General features: G+C 44.2%; 1 protein-coding gene across 1 annotated transcript in view; it reads right to left on the minus strand.

Moving 5' to 3' along the window:
* wdfy3 (WD repeat and FYVE domain containing 3) overlaps window positions 1-21473 on the minus strand; it is a 165648-nt gene that overhangs the window by 56091 nt on the left and 88084 nt on the right. Inside the window, exons 17-23 of the mRNA XM_080739319.1 lie at window positions 17012-17124; window positions 14178-14418; window positions 11542-11642; window positions 6640-6858; window positions 4574-4755; window positions 579-810; window positions 183-343 (exon numbers count right to left, since the gene is read on the minus strand). Coding sequence (XP_080595445.1) covers window positions 183-343; window positions 579-810; window positions 4574-4755; window positions 6640-6858; window positions 11542-11642; window positions 14178-14418; window positions 17012-17124 — 1249 coding nt within the window. The remainder of the gene's footprint in view (window positions 1-182; window positions 344-578; window positions 811-4573; window positions 4756-6639; window positions 6859-11541; window positions 11643-14177; window positions 14419-17011; window positions 17125-21473) is intronic.

The raw sequence follows: 21473 nt of genomic DNA on the forward strand, positions 1-21473 counted from the left end.
AGGATTTATAGGGCATTTTTAAAATCGACCTCAGCCCTAAATGGGTGTAATTTCTCTGGAAGTAGATGAGTTAATAAAGGTCTACTTTTATTTTTTATATTATTAAAGTGGCTTGACCCAAACTGCGTTAGAGTGAGTGTCTGTCCATTGTGTGTGCGCATGATCATTTATTTGCTGCCAACCTGCTTGGCGATGGCCTTGCTGTCCAGTTTGTTGTAGACCTTCCTGATCTTGGCCACGGTGAGCGCGGACACAGACACAGCGTACAAACTGAACGACACCTTCTCCTCGGGGACCAAAGCTACCGGGGACGGAGGCACGGCCTCCACCTTAGAGTCTTTACCTGGATGGGGGAGAGAGAGACCGAGAGAGACAGACAGACAGGGAGGGAGGGAGTAGGGAAAGAGATAGGGTCAGTCAACAGTCAATCAAACTAATCAATTTAATCAATTAGTTAAAAAAAAAATCAGAACTTTTGCACAACACATTTGCAAAATGGTAGTCAACAAACAATTTTCGCCATAGTTTTAGTCTATGAATCAAACAAACACTAGAAAGCTTGGAATGACATGACTCACATGGCAAGTAGACGGCCTGGAAGCTGCCCACATAGTTGGGTCCCAGCTCGTAGACGGCCGCCACGCTGGCGGCGGGCAGCGCCTCCTCCAGGAAGTGGGTGGGGCCCATCCGCCACACCAGGCTGGACACCTGGCGTTGGGCGGGCGGCGTGCCCACGTAGCCGTACACCGTGCTCACCACGGGGGGGTTGGCCGAGCTGGAGCCCCCCGGCGCACTGTGCACGTAATGGAGCTGAGAGAGAGACAGAGAGAGAGAGAGAGAGAGAGAGGGGTCAAATCCAGCAGGATGTTGCAAGGTACACAACAACAGCAACGAAGATCTAAAAGATGCAGGGTCAATCGGGGAACGGCAACTGCCACCCCCTAGTGTTCACATTTAACCTTACGTTTTTTAGGTGCCGCAGTGGCTCAGGGGTAGAGTGGCCATCATAAGCTGGTTGCACACTGCTGCGTTTTTTCGTTGCGAAATGCGTTTTTCAGTGCAAGGAGAGAGAGAGAGAGAGCGCAAGGGACCCAGTGGTCCAAAAATAAATACGAAACGGGCGGCAGTGTGCAAACGTGATTGAGATAACGTGAGGTTGATTTCTTTATTTACGTGCTCCGAAATTCGCTCCTATATTCACCCGAAAAACTCAGCAGTGTGCAACGACCTTAAAGGACAACTCCACCCTAAATGACTTCTAGGCTCATTTTCCTACTTATATTCATCCCAAAAGACTGTCCATGGGGTCTATTAGGCAGAAATGCCCCTGTTGTCCAGTTTCCCCAGCAGAACGCAGCAGCTGTCACAGCATAGAGTGGAGCCTATAAGCCTATCGCTTTTACACTAGTTTGTTGTGGTCAAAAGTCATTTTCTTTTTCATGAATGTGTTACTAGTTGTCATTACAAACACATCCATGCCTTGGTTTTCCCACACAAGCCACCACAATCTCATCAATAATGTTTTGGGGTGAGCATTCGGCACCAAGTGCCAATCAAAGTGGGGATGGTGTTTTCCTCTGGTGTTTCAGTCCGAGTGTATCAAAGGGTGCGTTCGGAAATGCGCACCGGACTGCGCGGGCGTTTATCGTGGGCTTGCCCAGGCCTCACGGCCTGGGAATAAATATAACGATTGCATTCACCACGGCTTCGTAACTCGCGCGGCGCTCCGCCGGCCGCGCGGCCCTGGCCCGCTCTTCGCGGCCACTCGCGCCTGCGGCGCTCGGGGGCGAAGAGCAGGACCAAGGTCCGCTGGCCTTCGCGCCGCTTGCAATGTCGTGGACATAACTGTGACATCTAACCATAAAACGAGCGCTCTACCACACCCGGTGCGCATTTCCGAACGCACCCTTTGATACACTCTGACTGAATCACCAGTAGAAAACACTCTCTCAATCAAAGTGACTGCACTGGCCAATCACAGGGCATCTTTTCCGGGACTTGGCAAAACACATAAAAGCATAACATTTGTTTAGCACAGTGTGGTGGCTTGTGTGGGACAACGATGACATGGATGTGTTTGTAATTACAACTAGTACCACATTCATGAAAAATAAAAACACTTTTGACCACAACAAATAGTGTAAAAGCGATACGCTTATAGGCTCCACTCTATGCTATGAGAGCTGCTGGGTTCTGCTGGGGAAACTGGACAACAGGGGCATTTCTGCCTAATAGACCCCATGGACAGTCTTTTTGGATCAATATAAGTAGGAAAATGAGCCTAGACGTGATTTAGGGCGGAGTTGTCCTTTAAGTGTCAAAGTGTACTTGACTTGAGCAAGAGTCTGAACCCCTAGTTGCTCCTGGTGAGCTGGTTGGTGCCTTGCATGGTTTCCTCTGCCATCGGTGTATGAATGTGTGTATGAATGGGTGAATGTAATGCACAATCTCTGTGAAGTGCCTTGGATAAAGGCGCTATATACAGTAAATGCACCATTTACCATATTGTCCCCAACTCTGAATTGTTTTAACAGATTAACCTGTTGCCCGTCCATCTACACGTGTTATAATTTAGACAAGCGTTTTATCAATGTGCAACCATTAAGTCATTGACCACTTTCAACACAGCATCACTATTTTGGGAATGTCAATTATAGGCAAACATTTTCAAACATTTTTTTGCCACCCCCTGTGTCTTTCTGAAATTAAGCTTCTGAAAAGAGGTACAGTATGTAACAATTAACTTTTTTTACATACATACACAAAATAATACATGAGCAAGTAGGTAACAGGGATCACACCCACATTTGAAACAATGAATTTCCAAAACATTATGTTAATTCCAACCACCATGGGAACCCTGTAGGTAGAAACGTACCAAATGACAAATGTGTGTTGTACAGTACTGTATGTGTGTGTGCGCGCGAACGTGCATGTGCGCCTCAGGCCTTGGTGTTTCCTGTGTGTGGGTGTCAGGAGCTTGTGGGGGGGAAGTGGTGACTCTACTGTATGTGTCTGATCTGAGGATAAGCTGCTGCCACCACCAAGCCACACGCCACACACCACTGCTACCGCATGTGCACACACACACACTAGGGCATTCACGAATAGTGATTTTTAGTATTCGAATTATTCGACCTCAAAGTATTCGAATAGTCGAATATTCGACAGGACTGGCCAAACTGTCAAATATTAAGTAAGCAAGAGGCGAACATTGTGAAACTAGCCGATCTACATGCTCACAACGCCTCGCGTTGCGAGGTGTTGTGAGCATGTAGATCTGCTATTTTCACAATATTTATCTGCGGAACCAAGTCACATTAAATGTAAAACCTACAATTCCAAGTGCTTGTCAGGGTGGGGGTCCCCAGTTCAAATATATTTATTTTGGGGGTCACAGCCTAAAAAGGTTTGAGAACAAATTCATCCACCAGGGGTATTGACAACTCATTCTTATGACTTCCTATCTAGCCAAGCTTTATAAACTATATATTTTTAATGAGAAAACAATAAAAAATAAAAATAAGCGAATATTCGAATTCAGTGGACAACGTCGAATAGTGACTTTGATATTCGAATATTCAAATATTTGGTGAATGCTCTCACACACACACACACACACACACACACACACACACACACGGCAGTCTTCTTCTCATTGTCATGTCAATTCCTCCACGTAGCCCCCGTCACTGCTACTGTTTGGTCTTGGGGAGAAGGTGTAGAGCAGGGACCACCTCTGTAACTTTGAGAGTGAACAGCAGGGACCACCTCTGTAACTCTGAGAGTGAACAGCAGGGACCACCTCTGTAACTCTGAGAGTGAACAGCAGGGACCACCTCTGTAACTCTGAGAGTGAACAGCAGGGACCACCTCTGTAACTCTGAGAGTGAACAGCAGGGACCACCTCTGTAACTCTGAGAGTGAACAGCAGGGACCACCTCTGTAACTCTGAGAGTGAACAGCAGGGACCACCTCTGTAACTCTGAGAGTGAACAGCAGGGACCACCTCTGTAACTCTGAGAGTGAACAGCAGGGACCACCTCTGTAACTCTGAGAGTGAACAGCAGGGACCACCTCTGTAACTCTGAGAGTGAACAGCAGGGACCACCTCTGTAACTCTGAGAGTGAACAGCAGGGACCACCTCTGTAACTTTGAGAGTGAACAGCAGGGACCACCTCTGTAACTCTGAGAGTGAACAGCAGGGACCACCTCTGTAACTCTGAGAGTGAACAGCAGGGACCACCTCTGTAACTCTGAGAGTGAACAAATGGAACCCAATAGTTGTTCCATTTGTAGACTATTGGATTAATATTCAAGGCTTTGTCGAGCGTCTACAGTATATACAAACACACTTGGCCTGTAGTCATATCTGTCACTACAGGTACTCCTACTGGCTGGGGGCGGCACCTGACAGTAGGGAGTGTTGAGCGGAGGGAGGCTCCATGGCCAATACAATGACGTCATAAAATGACGGATCAATTCAACTTCGACTTTACCGTAGTAAGTCGGGTCGACTTGAAAAAAAAAAAAAAAAAAACTTGAGTCGTTAATGCTCTATAATTTATTCACCTTGACCGTGCTGACCAGCTGGCTGTCCAGGTACAGTGTGGCCATGCTGTTCTTCAGCATGCCTTTGCTCATCACCAACACCAGATGGTGCCACTGTCCCTCGGCGATCAGCTCACCACAGCGGAAGCGGGCGCAGCAGGGCAGGATCTCGTAGAAGGACGCCTCCTCACTGGACTCGTCCGCTGTGGGAGAGGGAGAGAGTGAGGGAGAGAGAGATGCTGAGTCAATCTGATGACATACACATTACACACACACACACCTGAGAAAATAGAAGATCTTCTATTTCTCTCTTTTCTAAGAGCTCGCAAGCACCTTGAACAAAAGTGAAGCAACTCTGTGGTGTTCACACGCACACGCACACACACACACGTACACGCACACACGTTCATGCCTTCATTTATGCCGTTAGATAGATAGATCAAACAGCATAAATAAAGCAAAGTGTTTGTGGGCCGTTCCGTCAAATTTGATCTGGAATGTTACTATAGACACGCCTGCTCTGGGTAATTATATAAATTATAATGAAACACTAAACAAACGCAAACACACGCAACCATATAGTTAGCCTTGTCTTGATCGAGGCTTCATTTTTTTGCCTGTGAATTTTAAGGGAATATGGAATGAATATACGCAGCACAGAGACTCTTTAGGACGTCAACTGTGAAGATGTTTTTCAACTCAATTATTTAAGTGGCAGAGACGCGGCTGCTGAATTATGCAGGGTTGCTAATCCTGGGATGGAACCAAGTGAGTGGGGGGGAAACTGCTTCTTCTTAGTTTATACCCCCGTGGTATGGCGGTGTCGCCCGCCGCAAATAGCAAGCTCACAGCGCGTCGCCTCCGCAACACACTTTGAGCGTGTAGATCGGCTATTTCTGGTGTGCGACACTGCTGTATAGCACGAAGTATAAGTATATATCAGGCTACTGGCTGACAATCTCTAATGGCCTCGTCTCTCTGCAACAGACATCATACAGTAGACAGACCTTTATTGATCGCGCGGGGAGGGGGGCCAGTCGCCAGAGTGAGCACAGCTACAGATACAGAGGTAAGAAAGAGTAGCGACCCCATAACTAAAGATCAACAATGAAAAACAATATAACTAGAAAGATGCAATTCTGGGAAATTAAAAGTGGTTGTCGTGATGCTAGTCAAACTAGCAAATGGGGAGGGGGGCCAGTTGCCAGAGTGAGCACAGCTACAGATACAGAGGTAAGAAAGAGTAGCGACCCCATAACTAAAGATCAACAATGAAAAACAATATAACTAGAAAGATGCAATTCTGGGAAATTAAAAGTGGTTGTCGTGATGCTAGTCAAACTAGCAAATGAATTCAGTCTTACCATTTGATTTTCCCCCATTCAAGTCAATGTGGAAAATTCACTAATACATGAATGGCCATATATGGAGATTTCTGTGTCAGTCCTTGTCCATTTTATGCCCATATATGGAGATCCCTGATGTCATCAATATGAAACCCATATCTTGGAATGCCCATATATGGGCATGCTGTGTCAGTCTCATGTGGTTTATGACGTCAGACATCTATGATGTCAGTCATCTCCATATTTGGGAAAAGTTACATTTTTGCATTTTCCCATTCAAGTCAATGGAGAAAATAATTCACTAATAAATTAAACTATATATAACGTATCTCTTAGCTAAATTTAAGCACACGATTCCCGATGAGGCCGGTCTTAAAACTTCCTGAGCCAAACATGTTCAGGAACAAGATATGGGGGCGGGAGCAAAATGGAGCGTCTATTCTCCATAGACTCTGGTCCTATGCTGATGCAAAGAAACAGCTTTATCTGAATGCAAACAGACTGACGTCCATTTTAAAATCGTCAGATTACACAACATGCACACGCAGCATGGCTTCCGGGGCTCCTCACAATAAAGTGTAAGTGAACGGCGGCTCTCTACGGCACATAGAATTCTCAAAACAGTGGCAGCCCAGGTCTTTAATGGGTTAACTGGAGCTGCTGACAGATTCAGATGCAGAGCTCTGAATGTGTCTTGAGAATCTATTATTTCATGTCCAGCATCAACAGTGGCGTACTCACAGTGGGACTGCAGCAGCTCCTCCTTGGTGGAGACGGTCAGAGAGCGGTCCTTGGCGGACAGCACCACGGACAGACACACGTAGTGCTGCTCCGATGAGGTGGCGCGCCGCACCACCGTCAGCAGGCGCACCGGGTGGGCCTGGGGGGCCTGCGAGAAGCGCTCCACGCAGAACCAGGTGGAGTAGCTCAGACCCGACGGAGGAGGAAACAAGCGCTCCCCTGAGGAGGAGGAGGAGACAGGGCACTTAATTAGGGCTGAAGGACTGGGGGAAATTATCTAATTGTGCAGTTAACAGTAAAAAGTATCTATCACAACATTAGGTAATGTAAACATACATTGATATGTAATTATTTTACTGCCATTGACAAGATTTCTCTTCATTTCAATCCAAGGCTCAGACCGCCAATGACGAGAATTCTCGTTATGTGGCGTTTTCAATGGTTTATGATAGAGGGCACTCATCCACAGCCTGTGAATGATCCTAGGATCGGCGAAGAAGATTACATCCAGAAATGACGTAAACTGTCCATTTATCTCAGATTTATTTTTTTCCCAGATTGGGTTTTGGTGGAAACAACATAACATAATTTTAGAACGGAAGATCGCAGTTACAATGTTATTTTTCCAGGGCAGCTATGGATGATGTTTTAACTCTGGCAGTTAATGAGTTAAAGAGCCATACTGGCCAATAGCTTCCTGGAATGTCAAGAAAACTTGCCAGCAGTAATGTCAAGTACAGTATATGTATAAATATTTGACAGTGAGCTAAACAACAACAACAATATCGTCGTTGTCGGGTGGAAACCTTGTATGTCCAAAAGCGTTCGTTTTGTATTTATCATTTAAAAAATGAACAAAACTAGTGAAAACAGCCGATCTACAAGCAAGCTGTTTTCACTAGTTTTGTGCGACGGCCTTGTATGATGAAGCAGGGCTTTACTTTGCGAAAGAACGTACACATTTGAAACTTGGAGATACGAGGTTTCTGCCCGACAGTGATGATATACTGTATGGTCTTTTAGTATATATTTAAAGGTGAAAGTAATATTGTCCTGTATTGGATTACCGGACCAAATATGATCAAAATTACTATTATAACAGTCAAAAATAGCTGGTCTACAAGCTCATAATCTGCTATTTATACAACGTAGAACCATCGTGGTACAACAAGGTATAAAACAGGGCTCACGACGTGGTCGACTGTGATTTTAGAAGAGCTAAGGGCGTTGTTGTTGCTGTTGTCGTGCCTAACAGCACCCCATATAGTCAGGGACCCGGGGACGGGCCTCCATTCCGAAACACCACCATTCCGAAACCCCACCATTCCGAAACACCAGCATTCCGAAACACCACCATTCCGAAACCCCACCATTCCGAAATTTAAATTATTTTAACTTTCACCCACCTCCACCCACTTTACCTCACCCACGTTCACCCCCCCACCCACCTCCAACCACTTTCCCCCTCCTCCACTCACTTCCTCCCTCCTCCACCCACTTTCACTCACCTCCACCCACCCACCTCCACCAACTTTAACCCACCCACCTCTACCCAATTTCACACACCTCCACCCACTTTTACCCCCCCCCCCCCCCAACCACCTCTACCCACTTTCACCCAACTCCACCTACTTTCTCCCACATCCACCCACTTTGGCCCCCCCACCTCCACCCACTTCCGAGGGACAGGAAAGTGGGTGGAGTTGGTTAAAAGTGGGTGGGCCTGGGTGAAAGTGGGTGGAGGTTGGGGGAAAGTGAATAGAGCTGGGTGAAAGTAGGTGGAGGTTGATGGAGTGGATGGAGGTGGGTGAAATTGAGCGGAGGTAGGTGGGGGTGGCTGAAACTGGTTGGATGTGGGTGAAAATGTGTGGAGGTGGGTGGGGATGGGTGAAAATGGTTGGAGGTGGGGAAAATGGGTGGATGTGAGTGAAAGTAGGTGGAGGTGTGTGGAGGTGGGTGAAAGCGGGTGGAGATGGGTGGGGTGGGTGGAGGGATCTGGATGGAGGTAGGTGAAAGTTAGTGGAGGTGGGTGGGGCTGGGTGAAACTTGGTGGATGTGGGTACAGGTGGGGGTGGAGGTTGGTGGGGTGGATGGAGGTGGGTGGGTGGGGTAGGTGAAAGTGGGTAGAGGTGGGTGGAAGTGGGTGGAGATGGGTGGAGTTGGGTGAAATTGGGTGGAGGTTGAGAGTGGGTGGGGGTGGGTGGAGGTGGGTGAAAGTGGGTGGAGGTTGGTGGGGGTGGATGGAGGTGGGTGTAAATGAAACTGCATATTCGGAATGGTGGTGTTTCTGATTTTCGGAATGGTGGGGTCTTATAGAACAATGGGAAACCCCACCATTCCGAATAATGGAAGTCAATCTTCGGAATGGTGGGGTTTCGGAATAGAGGTGTGTACCCCAGGGACCCACAGGCCCAAAAGCTCAAGAAATAGGGTTGAACCTGTGATGTCATGCCGTACCTTTAATTTGTGCTTTTCTTTTAAAACATCTTTTTATTTTTTTTTCCTATTCATATGGTCAATAAGGTACACAGAATGAGAGGCCTGCTCTGCCGGAAACATCGCAATAAAAATGAATGAAGTAATGATGAAAACATTGGCAGAAATGCAAAAAACTGGTGCATGTTTTCTACACAAATGGCTATAAATCATTTGTGTATTTCTTGACTTGGTGTTCTTAACACAGTCTGTGTATCTGGGAAGAATTTATTGACAGCCTACACAATCTACTGAGCACTTTAAGAGAAGAAACCCAGTTCACATCACAATAAAGGCTTCATTATGCAAACATGGCCATAACCTTTTTTTCACAGTGTTTCCGGCCAAATTAATAGAAAAAACTAAAATAAAACATGACATCACAGGTCCTTTATAATTTTGGGTGACTGGGTCCCTGACTAACAGCTGTTGAATCACTGTAAAGCACGACGGCCTCCTGGGGCTTATTGCTTTCATAAATAGTGGAGTTCATGATGTTCAACTTAATGGTTTTTCCAATTGGATCACAGTGGAAAACGGTGTTTTGAAAATGTCATATCACGATTATTGTGACGAAAGAAATTGCGATTTACGATAATACTGGGATAATCAAAATATCCTGGGGCAGAACATTTGCCAAACAATAGAAGATCTACAAGCTCACACCGCGCCGCAACGCATATCGCCTATTTTTTTTTAAGAGATTTGGTAGAGAGAAGAAAAAAATATATATATATATATTATATATATATATATATATTAATATATATATATATTTGCTCTCCCTACTCTCTTTACTTCCAACTTCCGGTTTCGGAATAATTGCGATCGCAAAATGCATGTTTGACATCCAGAACAGCCCATGGCAGCTCCCATGGCAGCCATGTTTGTTTACATTTGAAGAAAACACTATAGCCTATATCTTTTGAATCAATGCCTGAACGGATTTCAAAGAGGATTTTTTTTGTTTCAAAGCTGTGAATGGCGTGCACACGTGTGGTGCATCATTCGTGCATTATCCGTGCATGACCCGTGCACATCGTGCACATTAAAAGTTAAGAATTCTGTCAATTCTGGCAATGGAAGACATTCAAGATTTTAATGCTTGGCAGCAAGCAGGATTAACAGAGTTGACAGCTGGTAGGATGTGCTGAGACGAGATGAGGGGGCGATAGCTTCCTGTTGCCATGGACAAGGATGGATGGATAGGTGGATGGAGGGAGACAAGGAGAGGTGGACGGGAATGGGGGAGGAAGGGGAGGGAGCGGATGAACCAGACGAGAGAAGAGAGAAGTGGAGGAGAGAGGAGACAGCCTAGCAGCAAGCAGCAGCAGCAGCAGCAGCAGTGTTTCATAAATACTGGATGTGTTGCAGACTAGAGCAGGTGTAAGCTTTGACGTCACTGCACTGTGTCTGTGCTTAACCACTTAAACCCCTGTGGTGTCGGAGAACTGAACTGGACTTGAGTTACCACTAGTACACAAAAAAATCGATCTTTGACCCCAAAAATAGCTGATCCACAAGATCACAAAGCTTATAATGTGACCAGGAGAGCAGGCTTAACTCGTTGTCTACACAAAATTGTAAGTTTGATCTGTGAATATTTCCAACAAATAAAAAAGCAGAAGGAAAAAAGGATTTCAGTTGACTGCTGTATCTATCTCCCAAAAAACCCTTGGGTGGAGTGCAGGCTCCACTCGTCAACAATAGAAGCACCATCGATGCGTTCACTCACTGAATGTACGGTAAATTCACACATAGAGCGGTTTTGGCATCAATCGCACATTACCTGACTTAACTCAAGGGTCCTGTCCGATTCTACGGAGTGGGAATGTCGTGTTCATACAGTACATACAGCCCCTCCGTTTAAAGTCTGGAAAACGTCCATAATACAGTGCGTGTCTGAAAGTGACTCATGCATTGTGCGTTTTGTATGCTGTGATTTCTGTGTCCTGATGGCTGCTTGGAGCGAAATCAATTCCCACCAGCACAAATAAATGTATCTACAGTATCTAGGACAACATTTACTGATAGCAGCCCAACTCTTTGCATACAAGTCAATATGAGACTTTTGGGTATGGACAGTCTGCAACTAAATCGGTTCGTTTTGATTCTGCTGTGTACCATGTCCATTCATTTCATTGTGTGGTGCAAAGGTCAGTTATTTTTGTCCCTTTATAAATGAGGGTTCAACAGATGGCTGTTAGGCCACCTGTGGAAAGCCTAGTCTTGAAGGCTATATGGCAGTGAGTTGTTTACCTGTCCCCATCCATCCTATAGCAGTGACTTGTTTACCTGTCCCCATCCATCCTATAGCAGTGACTTGTTTACCTGTCCCCATGCTAAAGCAGTGACTTGTTTACCCGTCCCCATCCTATAGCAGTGACTTGTTTACCTGTCCCCATCCTATAGCAGTGACTTGTTTACCTGTCCCCATCCCACTGAGCACGGCTCCGTCGTTGACCCCTGAGGTGGTGGTGTTGTTGGAGGGAGCGTTGTGGGGTGCCAGGCTGGGCAGGAACAGACATCTACACATGTACACATACGGAGGAGGACACACATACACACACAGCTTTAATAAAACACAATCACAATAGTTACACACAGGATAACGTGTGATGCATAATACACATAGGATTGTGTGAAGGAGTTTCCCCCGAGAGTAGAGGTAAAAAATGTGAATAGCATTCTTAATTGACATTGAAGAGCAGTGTAACAACCTTCAATGACCTTAAATATATACAATATACTCATAATAATAGTAGAAATAAACAATAAAATAGACAATACTGTATAAATAGAAAAAGACAGGCTAAAATATACATTCAAAAGATGTAGATCCTCAACATTGATCATTTATATACAGTAGGTCACTTCTATTTTGAACACCATTCACTGAGCACCACCTGGTTGGGTCCAAAACAGTAACAGGTTGTTAGAATACTAATGTGTTGAGTTGATGTTTGTATGTGTGGTCAGCTTGGCTACAGGCCATGATCTGAACTCACTGAACTGCATCATTGGGACATGATTCAACTGTGCAGGGCAAGAAGACCATTTTGTGGAAGGGGAGTTGTGCATTGTGATGCATTGATTATTCCTGGAATAGACGCAATCTGCATAATCATCTGGCATCAGATGACACCGAGGCCTCTAAATGTGACACCATGTGTTTACGATGCCCTTCAAGCTACGACCCCCCACTCCCCCAGACTTAAGACCCCAGACAACTTGATTTTCATGAACCACTTATGAATGTTAATGATTTACAATGAAAATAACTCTTAAGCAAGAGCATTTAATTATACACACACACATACAACTGTATATATTTGATTAAATTGAAGGCCAAGTCCTGCGAGTAATTGTGACTTACACACACCCACCGAGCCCAGCTGGTGCTGCCATATCCTTTGGTTAGTTTGTGATAAGATGCCTGACCTCTCTCGGTTGCTCCCCAGTCACCACTTCCTCATATAGTCAAGATGTACATAATGCTGCCACAGGAGAAGTTTGCCCGACTGTGGGCTAATTCAGTGGTTTTCAACCAGCGTGGGTACCCAGACGATTTGCTTAATTTGCAACATTGTTTTCTTACTCAACACTAACAGTAAACAACCCAACATGCAGTACAGTATGAGTGTATAGAGGGTATTGTGCACATTACTAAAGTGGCAATTTTGGGACTTTCAAGACCTTTTTTAATACCTCTAAAATGACACATTTAATTCTAAAATATTAGAGCAGAAACTGTGAATATGAATGAGAATGGAAGTCTCATTCAGTAGTCTTGAATGTCATTGATGTGAAGACTTAACTAGACATTGGGAAGGCCCCCTCAGCTAATTTCTTTAATTTATACTTTCTCTTACAACCGTGCCGCGTTCCGAAAATAGCCGATCACTTAGCATAAATCAAAGCTTCAGAAGAGCAGCGCCTCGCAATTCCCTTTGGCTTTTAGTGAGCAAAAAGAAAAAATAAATACTTTAATCATCAAAGCAGCTCATATACCAGACGAGGCCCCTTCTGCTGCTGAGAATCTGTCTCCTCTGAATTATTCTGTTGGTGTTTTCCTGGCCAAACCGAGCGACATTTCAGCGTAGCTTTTCGAGCCGCGCTGTGCTGCGTGACGCACAGAAACACCTGCCAACCGTTCCGGCCCTGTCATCCAAGAATGGACTGGTCGCTGTGGCATGTGGAGAGAGTGAGAGAGAGATAGAGGGTGTGTGTGTGTGTGTGTGTGTGTGTGTGTGTGTGTGTGTGTGTGTGTGTGTGTGTGTGTGTCCGTGCGTGCGAGAGTGACGCTGTGACAGGCTGGCCTGTGCCCCATTCCCGTCGACACGGAACCGTCCTGTTTCACCGGCCTGCTATTTAGTCACTCAGAAATGGCTATGAGAGATTTGACTCTGAGAGGCACTGGCCCTAATTCATCAGTGACAATCTGTTCATGATGACCCCCTCATCAAATGGTAGTCCGTGACTCAAATGCTAAATAAATAATGGGTCTTGACTCCAGCTTGTTCAGAATGCTGCTGCTAGAGTTTTAACTACGACCAAGAAATGTGAACATATTACTCCTGTCTTATGGTATCTTCTCTTCACTGGCTCCCGGTAAAGCAAAGAATTGATTTTAAAGTGTTTCTGATGGTTTTTAAATCCATCAATTTAACTCCCTCCTATGTTTCTGACATGCTTGAACCATACATACCTACCAGAACCCTTAGACCATCTGACAAAGGTCTCCTCACTGATCAGTCACTATGGTCCCACTCTGTGGAATGCAATACCAGCTGATCTAAGGTCTGTTAAAACCATGTCTTCTTTTACAAGCAAACAAAATAAATACCTATTCTTACAAGCTTTTTGCTAGGTTTGGAGTTTGTTGTTAAACTGTACATTTATGTTTTTTTTTATACATTTAATCCTTAGAAATTGTGTTCATTTTGTATCATTGCCGATATTTGCATTTTTGTAAATCTCCATTATACGATTATCATGAGTTTTAATCACGTTAAACGATAATAACAATCATCGTCCCATCCCTAATCACAACAATAACTCACCCGAAGCCCTCCAGTGAGGTGTCGAACTCCACGAAGGCGGGCGTGACGGCGGAGCCGTGCAGGCGGATGTCGTGCGGCGTGGTCATGGACACCAGGCACTTGACGCGGGTGAGGGGCACCGTGCTGCCCTCGGCCGAGCGCACCAGGCTCCGGCTGATGCGGTACTGCCCGTTGTCCTCGCCCGCCGCCGCCGTGAACACGCTGTCCGGCCCGAAGCCCTCCATGGACAGTGTCATGCTGTCTGTAGGAACCACACACACGGTACAGTGTTACGGTATTGAAGTATATCATACAGCAGGGGTCTTCAACGATTTCAGGCCAAGGACCCCTTAGTTGAGAGAGAGATGAAACAGGGACCCCCCACAACCTTTTCATAGATTTCATATAGTTTCATCGTTTGACAGCACAATCATCAGTGTATTTTGGATTCATGTCAATGTGTGTTTTCAGATATTTAACCACTTGAACCGTCAATACTTAATAAACTTGACCTTTCCCTCTGTACTTAGTCTGCTCTTTTTCCCCTCTAAATCAAACCTCTTTGCCAAAAATAGCCGATCTACAAGCTCACAACGCCTTGCAGCGTCGTGAGCTTGCAGATCGGCTATTTTTGGTTAAAGTTCTCTGAATAAGGACACTAGGGTTCAAGTGGTTCATATAAAAAGAAAAAGGAAAAAAGTTTCTATCACACAGATTTGGAGGACCCCCTATTGTAACTCTGAGGACCCCATAGGGGTCCGGGACCCCCTGTTGAAGATCCTTGTCATACGGTAAGATAAGAAAGAATAGGACACAAAACACCAAAAAAAGGCAGCTTGGGAGTTTTATTTGAACCAGAATTAATATTAAATCCCACGTTGCACAGGTTATTTCAATCTAATTGGCTCAACGGGAATGTACCCTGGTAGTACTTAACTAAACAATAACCCAGATACTTCACTGAACGTGGCACTGTCTCAAAATTAACATGTTCTGGGGGACAAGTTCACGAGATGACTGAGGAGGATTTATTTTTAAAACGTCCCCTTGGCCAAAAACTCAAACATAACTGAATGTTTTACTGTGCATTTTACCCAGCCTCTGATGAGATCTAGCGGCACCATAAAATCAGAGTAGATTGGGATAGATAAGAAAGCCAGGGGCTCGATGTTTATCGTTCAAAATGCTACTTAGTAAATATCGCTAATTAGTGGGTAGCTAATTTCCACTATCAGCCGGCTAAGTAATTAAGTGAGAGTCTCGGAGCCCTCCCTCTGAATCACGACCATTAACAGCCGTAGTGTTAACAACATTAGTCAACCATTATCGTTAGTCCCGCCTCGCTTTGTCATTCTCTGTTTAAACGAGGAATTACAATAAAGGAGGCTTTTTGCTTTCCAGTTAATTTACTCAACTTGCACACAACAGCAGGCGGCCTAGTGAATAGTTGCGTTCCTTTAACGGCAGAAAGGGTGGAAACGGCATGCAATCAAAGAAAGATAACATTTTACATGCTAAACTCCTCTTCAATACAAACAACCACTATGCAGGTCTCACTGTACTGTTTGATAAGGGTCGTTTGAACTACAGTATACTGAAAACAGGCCTTAAATACAAATAACAAGGGTCTTGCTAAACCGTAACGTGAACAATCCTCATCAAAATATAAATACTGTATGAAGAAGGAAAGAGGCTCTCACTATACTGTGAATAATGCTCTAATATAAATATGAAGTGCGTCAGGAACAAAGTGAGGGGACACATCCAGAGAAGCTACCGTTTTGTCCGTCCACACGCTTCGTTAAACCTCTGACAATCAAAAACGTCTCTATTTCAGAAGCGGGTGCAAAGCAGCGTGCAATATCTGGACCAGTGGCCAGTGAGGACGGTAATTCTTGAGTGTGTGCAAATGGGATACGGGGGCCATTTGCTTCCATTTCCACACACCATAAGAGTTAAAATGAGACTGAGGATTGTATTAGTGGATGCTGATCGGTGTTCCCACCACCTCAGCTGAGGCAATTAGTCAGAGGCGATGCAAGGTAACATGGTGCCTGGCGTCTAGCAGAGCTATTATATAGGCACTGTCAGTCTCAGCCAGGCCCCATTCATCTGAGCCTCCCCTGCCAAGACACACACACACACACACACACACACACACACACACACACACACACACACACACACACACACACACACACACACACACACACACACACACACACACACACACACACACACACACACACACACACTCACACACACACACAAATAGTCATTTCCCACAGCCAATTAAAGTAAAGAGGCACGCGCGCGTGTGTGTGTGTGTGTGTGTGTGTGTGTGTGTGTGTGTGTGTGTGTGTGTGTGTGTGTGTCTGCCTTCTGAGTGACGTGTACGTTCAACCCTGCATGCACTAAACGGTCTTGTCAGACAGTTTAACTACCAGAGCACCATATGGTGTTGTTTGCTTTATATTTATGAAGCAGCTTCTAGCTTCCATGGTGTGAAACAGTTTCGCCACTGCTTGAACAACAAGAAGAAGTTCTTGTTTTAGGCTTTATTCTGGTCATTGTGCGGCCACTGTGTGATAATGTCCCAAATAATGATTGCTCTTCTCCGTCTTTCTCTGTCCAAACTACATGTCTACACTACAGCCAACAGTTGCCTTGTGACCGAACGTTTTGCGAAAATACATATCTACAAGCTCACAAGGCAGGCATATTGGCTATTTTTTTTTTGATAAAAAGATTTGAGAATTTGAGGGAAAAAGGGAGGGGCCCAAGCACAGCCCCCTGAGGGACCCCGGTCCCACATGGGACAAGGAGAGGGGTAATGGGGGTACAGCGTTACTTACTTCTCATCTCAGCGTCGTAGCTGAGGGAGCTGGGTTTGTGGACACGGTACTGTTTGAGCAGCTTCTTGTCCCAGGCACCACAATTCAGAGGATTCCCCAGACGCACAAACTCCCTGTAGACCGAACAAGACAAACATGTCTATTAGCTGGGAATATACACAAAAGAATTAAAGAAAAAAAAGACCACTTTCAACATTTAGCAAGAAAACTTGCCCGGAAGTTTGCATGTATCGTATTAGTTCTACGGATCATATGCTTGTAGATCCACTATTTTCAATTAGCCAAGTATACAATAGGACTTAAGTGGTTACTATGTAATAATTAAAGTAATTAAGTAAAAATACATCCAGTATTATCTTGGGTTTATTTTATTGTTGTTGTTGCCACACCAACAATTCAATGCTTGTACATCTATGAGTGAGGGACAAATAAGCAAACTTCGATAATCTTTACACGTCAGCCGGCGGAATAAAACAACTTCTCAACCAACTTCGACAGCACAAACCATATTCATTTCTCATCATTTCTTATCTTCAATAACAGTGATTACATGTGACCTGAATGAGGTTGTTGCACTGACTAGGGTCATTTGTAATAGCTCAGTGTGACTCAGACTTCCGTTTGGAGTCAGGGAGTGTCACAACGACAGTTAAGAGACATTAGACTTGTTGTGACACTTGTTGTACTTTCAGCTTTTCGTACTTTACGTTCATTTTGATGCCAATACGTTTGTACTTTTACTCAAGTAGAGAATATTTCTACATTGCAGTATTGATTACATCAATCGAGTACTTTTACTTAAGTAAAAACATAGTACTTTTTCCACCACTGCCGGTGACTGACAAGACGCAGAGCAGAGACACGCACAAAGCAAGTGCAAAAACAGAGCAGGAGAAAGAGGAGAAAGAGTGATGGAGGAGGAGAGAGAAAAGTGAAGAAAGACCAAAGATTGACAGCTGGAGATATGTGGGGCTGTTCAGGCCTCCCTAAACCTCTATTTACCTCTGGGAAAGCTGGAGGAAGCATTTCCATATGAAAAGGCACAGATCACATGCGAGTCAAATGACTTTAACTATATCCCCCCCTCCTCAAATCCCCCGTCTCTGCAAAACCTCCCGTTTCGCTCGACTAGTCAAGCGGTGAATGAGAATCACTGAATTCCCCCGAGAGGCCCTCGCTTCTCCCATCGCCAAGCCTGCTAATAATGAAACACCTTTAACTAATGAAACATGTCCTATCCCAAATGTTGGCTGGTGGTGATGTAATTTGTTTCAGCTTTTGAGGCGACACCTCAAAGACACGATACAAAGCAGGGTCACGGCATTCTATCAAGTAAACTTTCAGATCATTTTGAGACTGCTCTTTAGCCATTTGTCGTGCCATTTTGGAGTGGACTTTAGTGTTTGGCTGTTGAAGATGTTTCTGATATAATTGCACATCTGCTATATATATATAATTAGTGGCCAAGGCCACGAAGTGGCAATGCCTTGGCCACTCATTGTTATTGGACTTCATCACTATTATTATTATTATTATTATTATTCCGCCACTTTTGCTCTAGCGGCTAGACCGTGCAGTCGCTTTTTACGAAACTCGGCAGTATGGCAGAGGACTATGCCAAACGGCTAAAACGCGAAGCTCGCAACAATCGGCCAAAGGGTGGCGCTGTAGGAAGCCTTCGAAAGTGCAAACTTTGAACTGGTGTAGCTCATGCCCTGTTTCAGGTACAACAATGAAACCTGTATACACTTATGCGTCTCCTCATGCCGAACAACTTTTACGCTCTGACTTTTGACCTCTGACCTTTACCTCTCCCACAATTTTGAATTCTATGAAAAACAGTAAAAATGTATCTCCTCCTGGGATTTTCGCGTAACGTGCGCGAAACTTTTTTTACATGAACTTTGGACCAATACGGTCTGAAAAGTTAGCCGGATTTTCTTTAAAGCGAAACATTATTTTTTAATAATTAACCGTATAATGCAGTTTCATGCAAATTATTCTTCTGCCTCTAAATCATACTGCAAAGTGACACGTTCATGGCAGTATGGCAGAGGACCATGCCAAACGGCTAAAACGCGAAGCTCGCAACAATCGGCCAAAGGGTGGCGCTGTAGGAAGCCTTCGAAAGTGCAAACTTTGAACTGGTGTAGCTCATGCCCTGTTTCAGGTACAGCAATGGAACCTGTATACACTTATGCGTCTCCTCATGCCGAACAACTTTTACGCTCTGACTTTTGACCTCTGACCTTTACTTCTCCCACAATTTTGAATTATATGAAAAACAGTAAAAATGTATCTCCTCCTGGGATTTTCGCGTAATGTGCGCGAAACTTTTTTTACATGAACTTTGGACCAATACGGTCTGAAAACTCAGGCGGATTTTCTTTAAAGCGAAAAATTATTTTTTAATAATTCACTCAATGTTGCAGTTTTATGCAAATTATTCTTCTGCCTCTAAATCATACATGCAAAGTGACACGTTCATGGCATTTGGCAAATATGTCGAGGGTTAGTCCAAATATCACTGAAAGCAATCTTACTCCAATTGGCCAAAGGGGGGCGCTATACGAAGCGTTTGAAAACTCAAACTTTAAAGGGGCATAAGTCATGCCTCGTTTTGTTTGAAGACATGCAACTTGCTTACACGCGTGCCTTGACTCAAGCTGAAGACATCTGTGTCTTTGTTAAGTAAGCTCCGCCCTTCGATTTTCCGCCTTTTGGAGCAGTTCGTAAAACACTTAAACCATCTTTTATTCCGGAACTTTCGCGTCACGTGCACAGAACTTTTTTTACATGAACTTTGGACCAATATCTAAAGATCTGTCAGATCGGATTTTTTAAAAATTGAAACATGCTTTTTTAATAATTCTATCAACATTGCAAGTTTTATGCAAATTATTCTTCTGCTTCTAAAACAAACATTTAAAGTAATATTTTCTCACTGTGCAGAGCTGTGCATAGCTCACATGGTAAGGCCTTTGTCTATCATTCCAGAAGTCCCCTGTTCAAGCCTTACCTCATGCATTTAAAATACATTTTACAACATTTTGCCGTGAAAACCCTGGTACTGCAACTGAACATGGCAACCCGACCAAACATGGCAACCTTCTTAAGCAAGGGTATAAATAGTGGTTGAGTTGAGGCCACTCCCCCCCTCTCAGATTGTTTGAAGCCGCATGGTGCTGGTGGTTGCTGCTACTCACTGCTACATTATGCAGCAGCTGCAGGTCTGTACACTGTTCATTATTCCAACAACTATTCCAATTTCTAACAGTTTCATTCATTATACTTACCCATACTATAATTTGTCTTTTAGATTTACCTCACCTGAACATACCTACCTGATCCACTCGATACACTGGCTGTGTATGATGGAGGAACAATGTGTCACTTGGTAAGCTGACCATGTGCTCTGAAATGTTATGTTGTTTTTGGTTTTGGTATCTAAATGTTAAACGATTTCTTTTGGAATGTAATGCTTGTATGTTAGCTGCAACGTTGATTATTGAATTGATGTATTTTGAGTTTAATGCCAATGCCTAGTTGGGGAGATTAATGGAATTATTTTGTTTCAAGCCTGTAGTGCAGCAGATTATTTGAATTTGTTGTTTTTCTATTCATTTGGCCTTTTTCTTTGATCCAGGCCAGGTTTATTGCCTAGAACTGAATCTGAAAGATGGCGAGCCTGCAGAAAGACTGACACAATCCTGTCTGACCTATGGTTATGGGTAGGAAAAAGCAGCCGCAGTGACACTCATTCCTAGTTTGATTTGATTTTGAAGTAATGACTTTGAGTTTCTTTATAAAGTAATGATGTTTGAGTGCATTCATTTATTCGTTTATTGTTTCAAACCATGCAGGGGAAGCTCAGCCTCACACCTGAAGCCCATCTGACAATCAGCTGACAATCAGTACCAGCTCCCAGATTGCTTCATTGAAGCCAAAGAACGGCAGTGTAAGTGGGTTCATTATTCTGAATTGTGTGGAACGGGCAGATTGAACACCTCTTCTCTAACTTGTGGCTCAACTGTAATTATTCTGAAGCTCACCTCATTTCTCTCTCCCTCCCCCACCTAGGCTGGCTGGGTTCCAACACCCCCCAATTGGAATCCATAGTCTGCTCTGCCCACAGGACGGCAGCCCCATGTGAGCGTCTAAAGTTCCAAGTTTTGACCCCCAGCCGCCTTCCCCTCAACGTTTTTCAATAAAAACAATTTAAGTTTAGTTAAGTCTGACTCTGCTAGCCACTTACAGAAAATAATGCTGCCAAATATTTTGCAATTGCAAATCCTTTGTGTAAATAAACTGAAATTCATACTATTGCATGACTATTTCTTTATCATGTTTCACAAGCATCTGGGTCTACAATGCCAGGGGTGTAAAAGTAACTGAGTACATTTACTCAAATACTATCCTTAGTATAATTTTGAGGTATTTTATACTTCACTTGTATAGTCTT

This window comes from Nannobrachium achirus (genome assembly GCF_963921795.1).
Source record: "Nannobrachium achirus genome assembly, chromosome: 12".
Lineage (NCBI taxonomy): Eukaryota > Metazoa > Chordata > Actinopteri > Myctophiformes > Myctophidae > Nannobrachium > Nannobrachium achirus.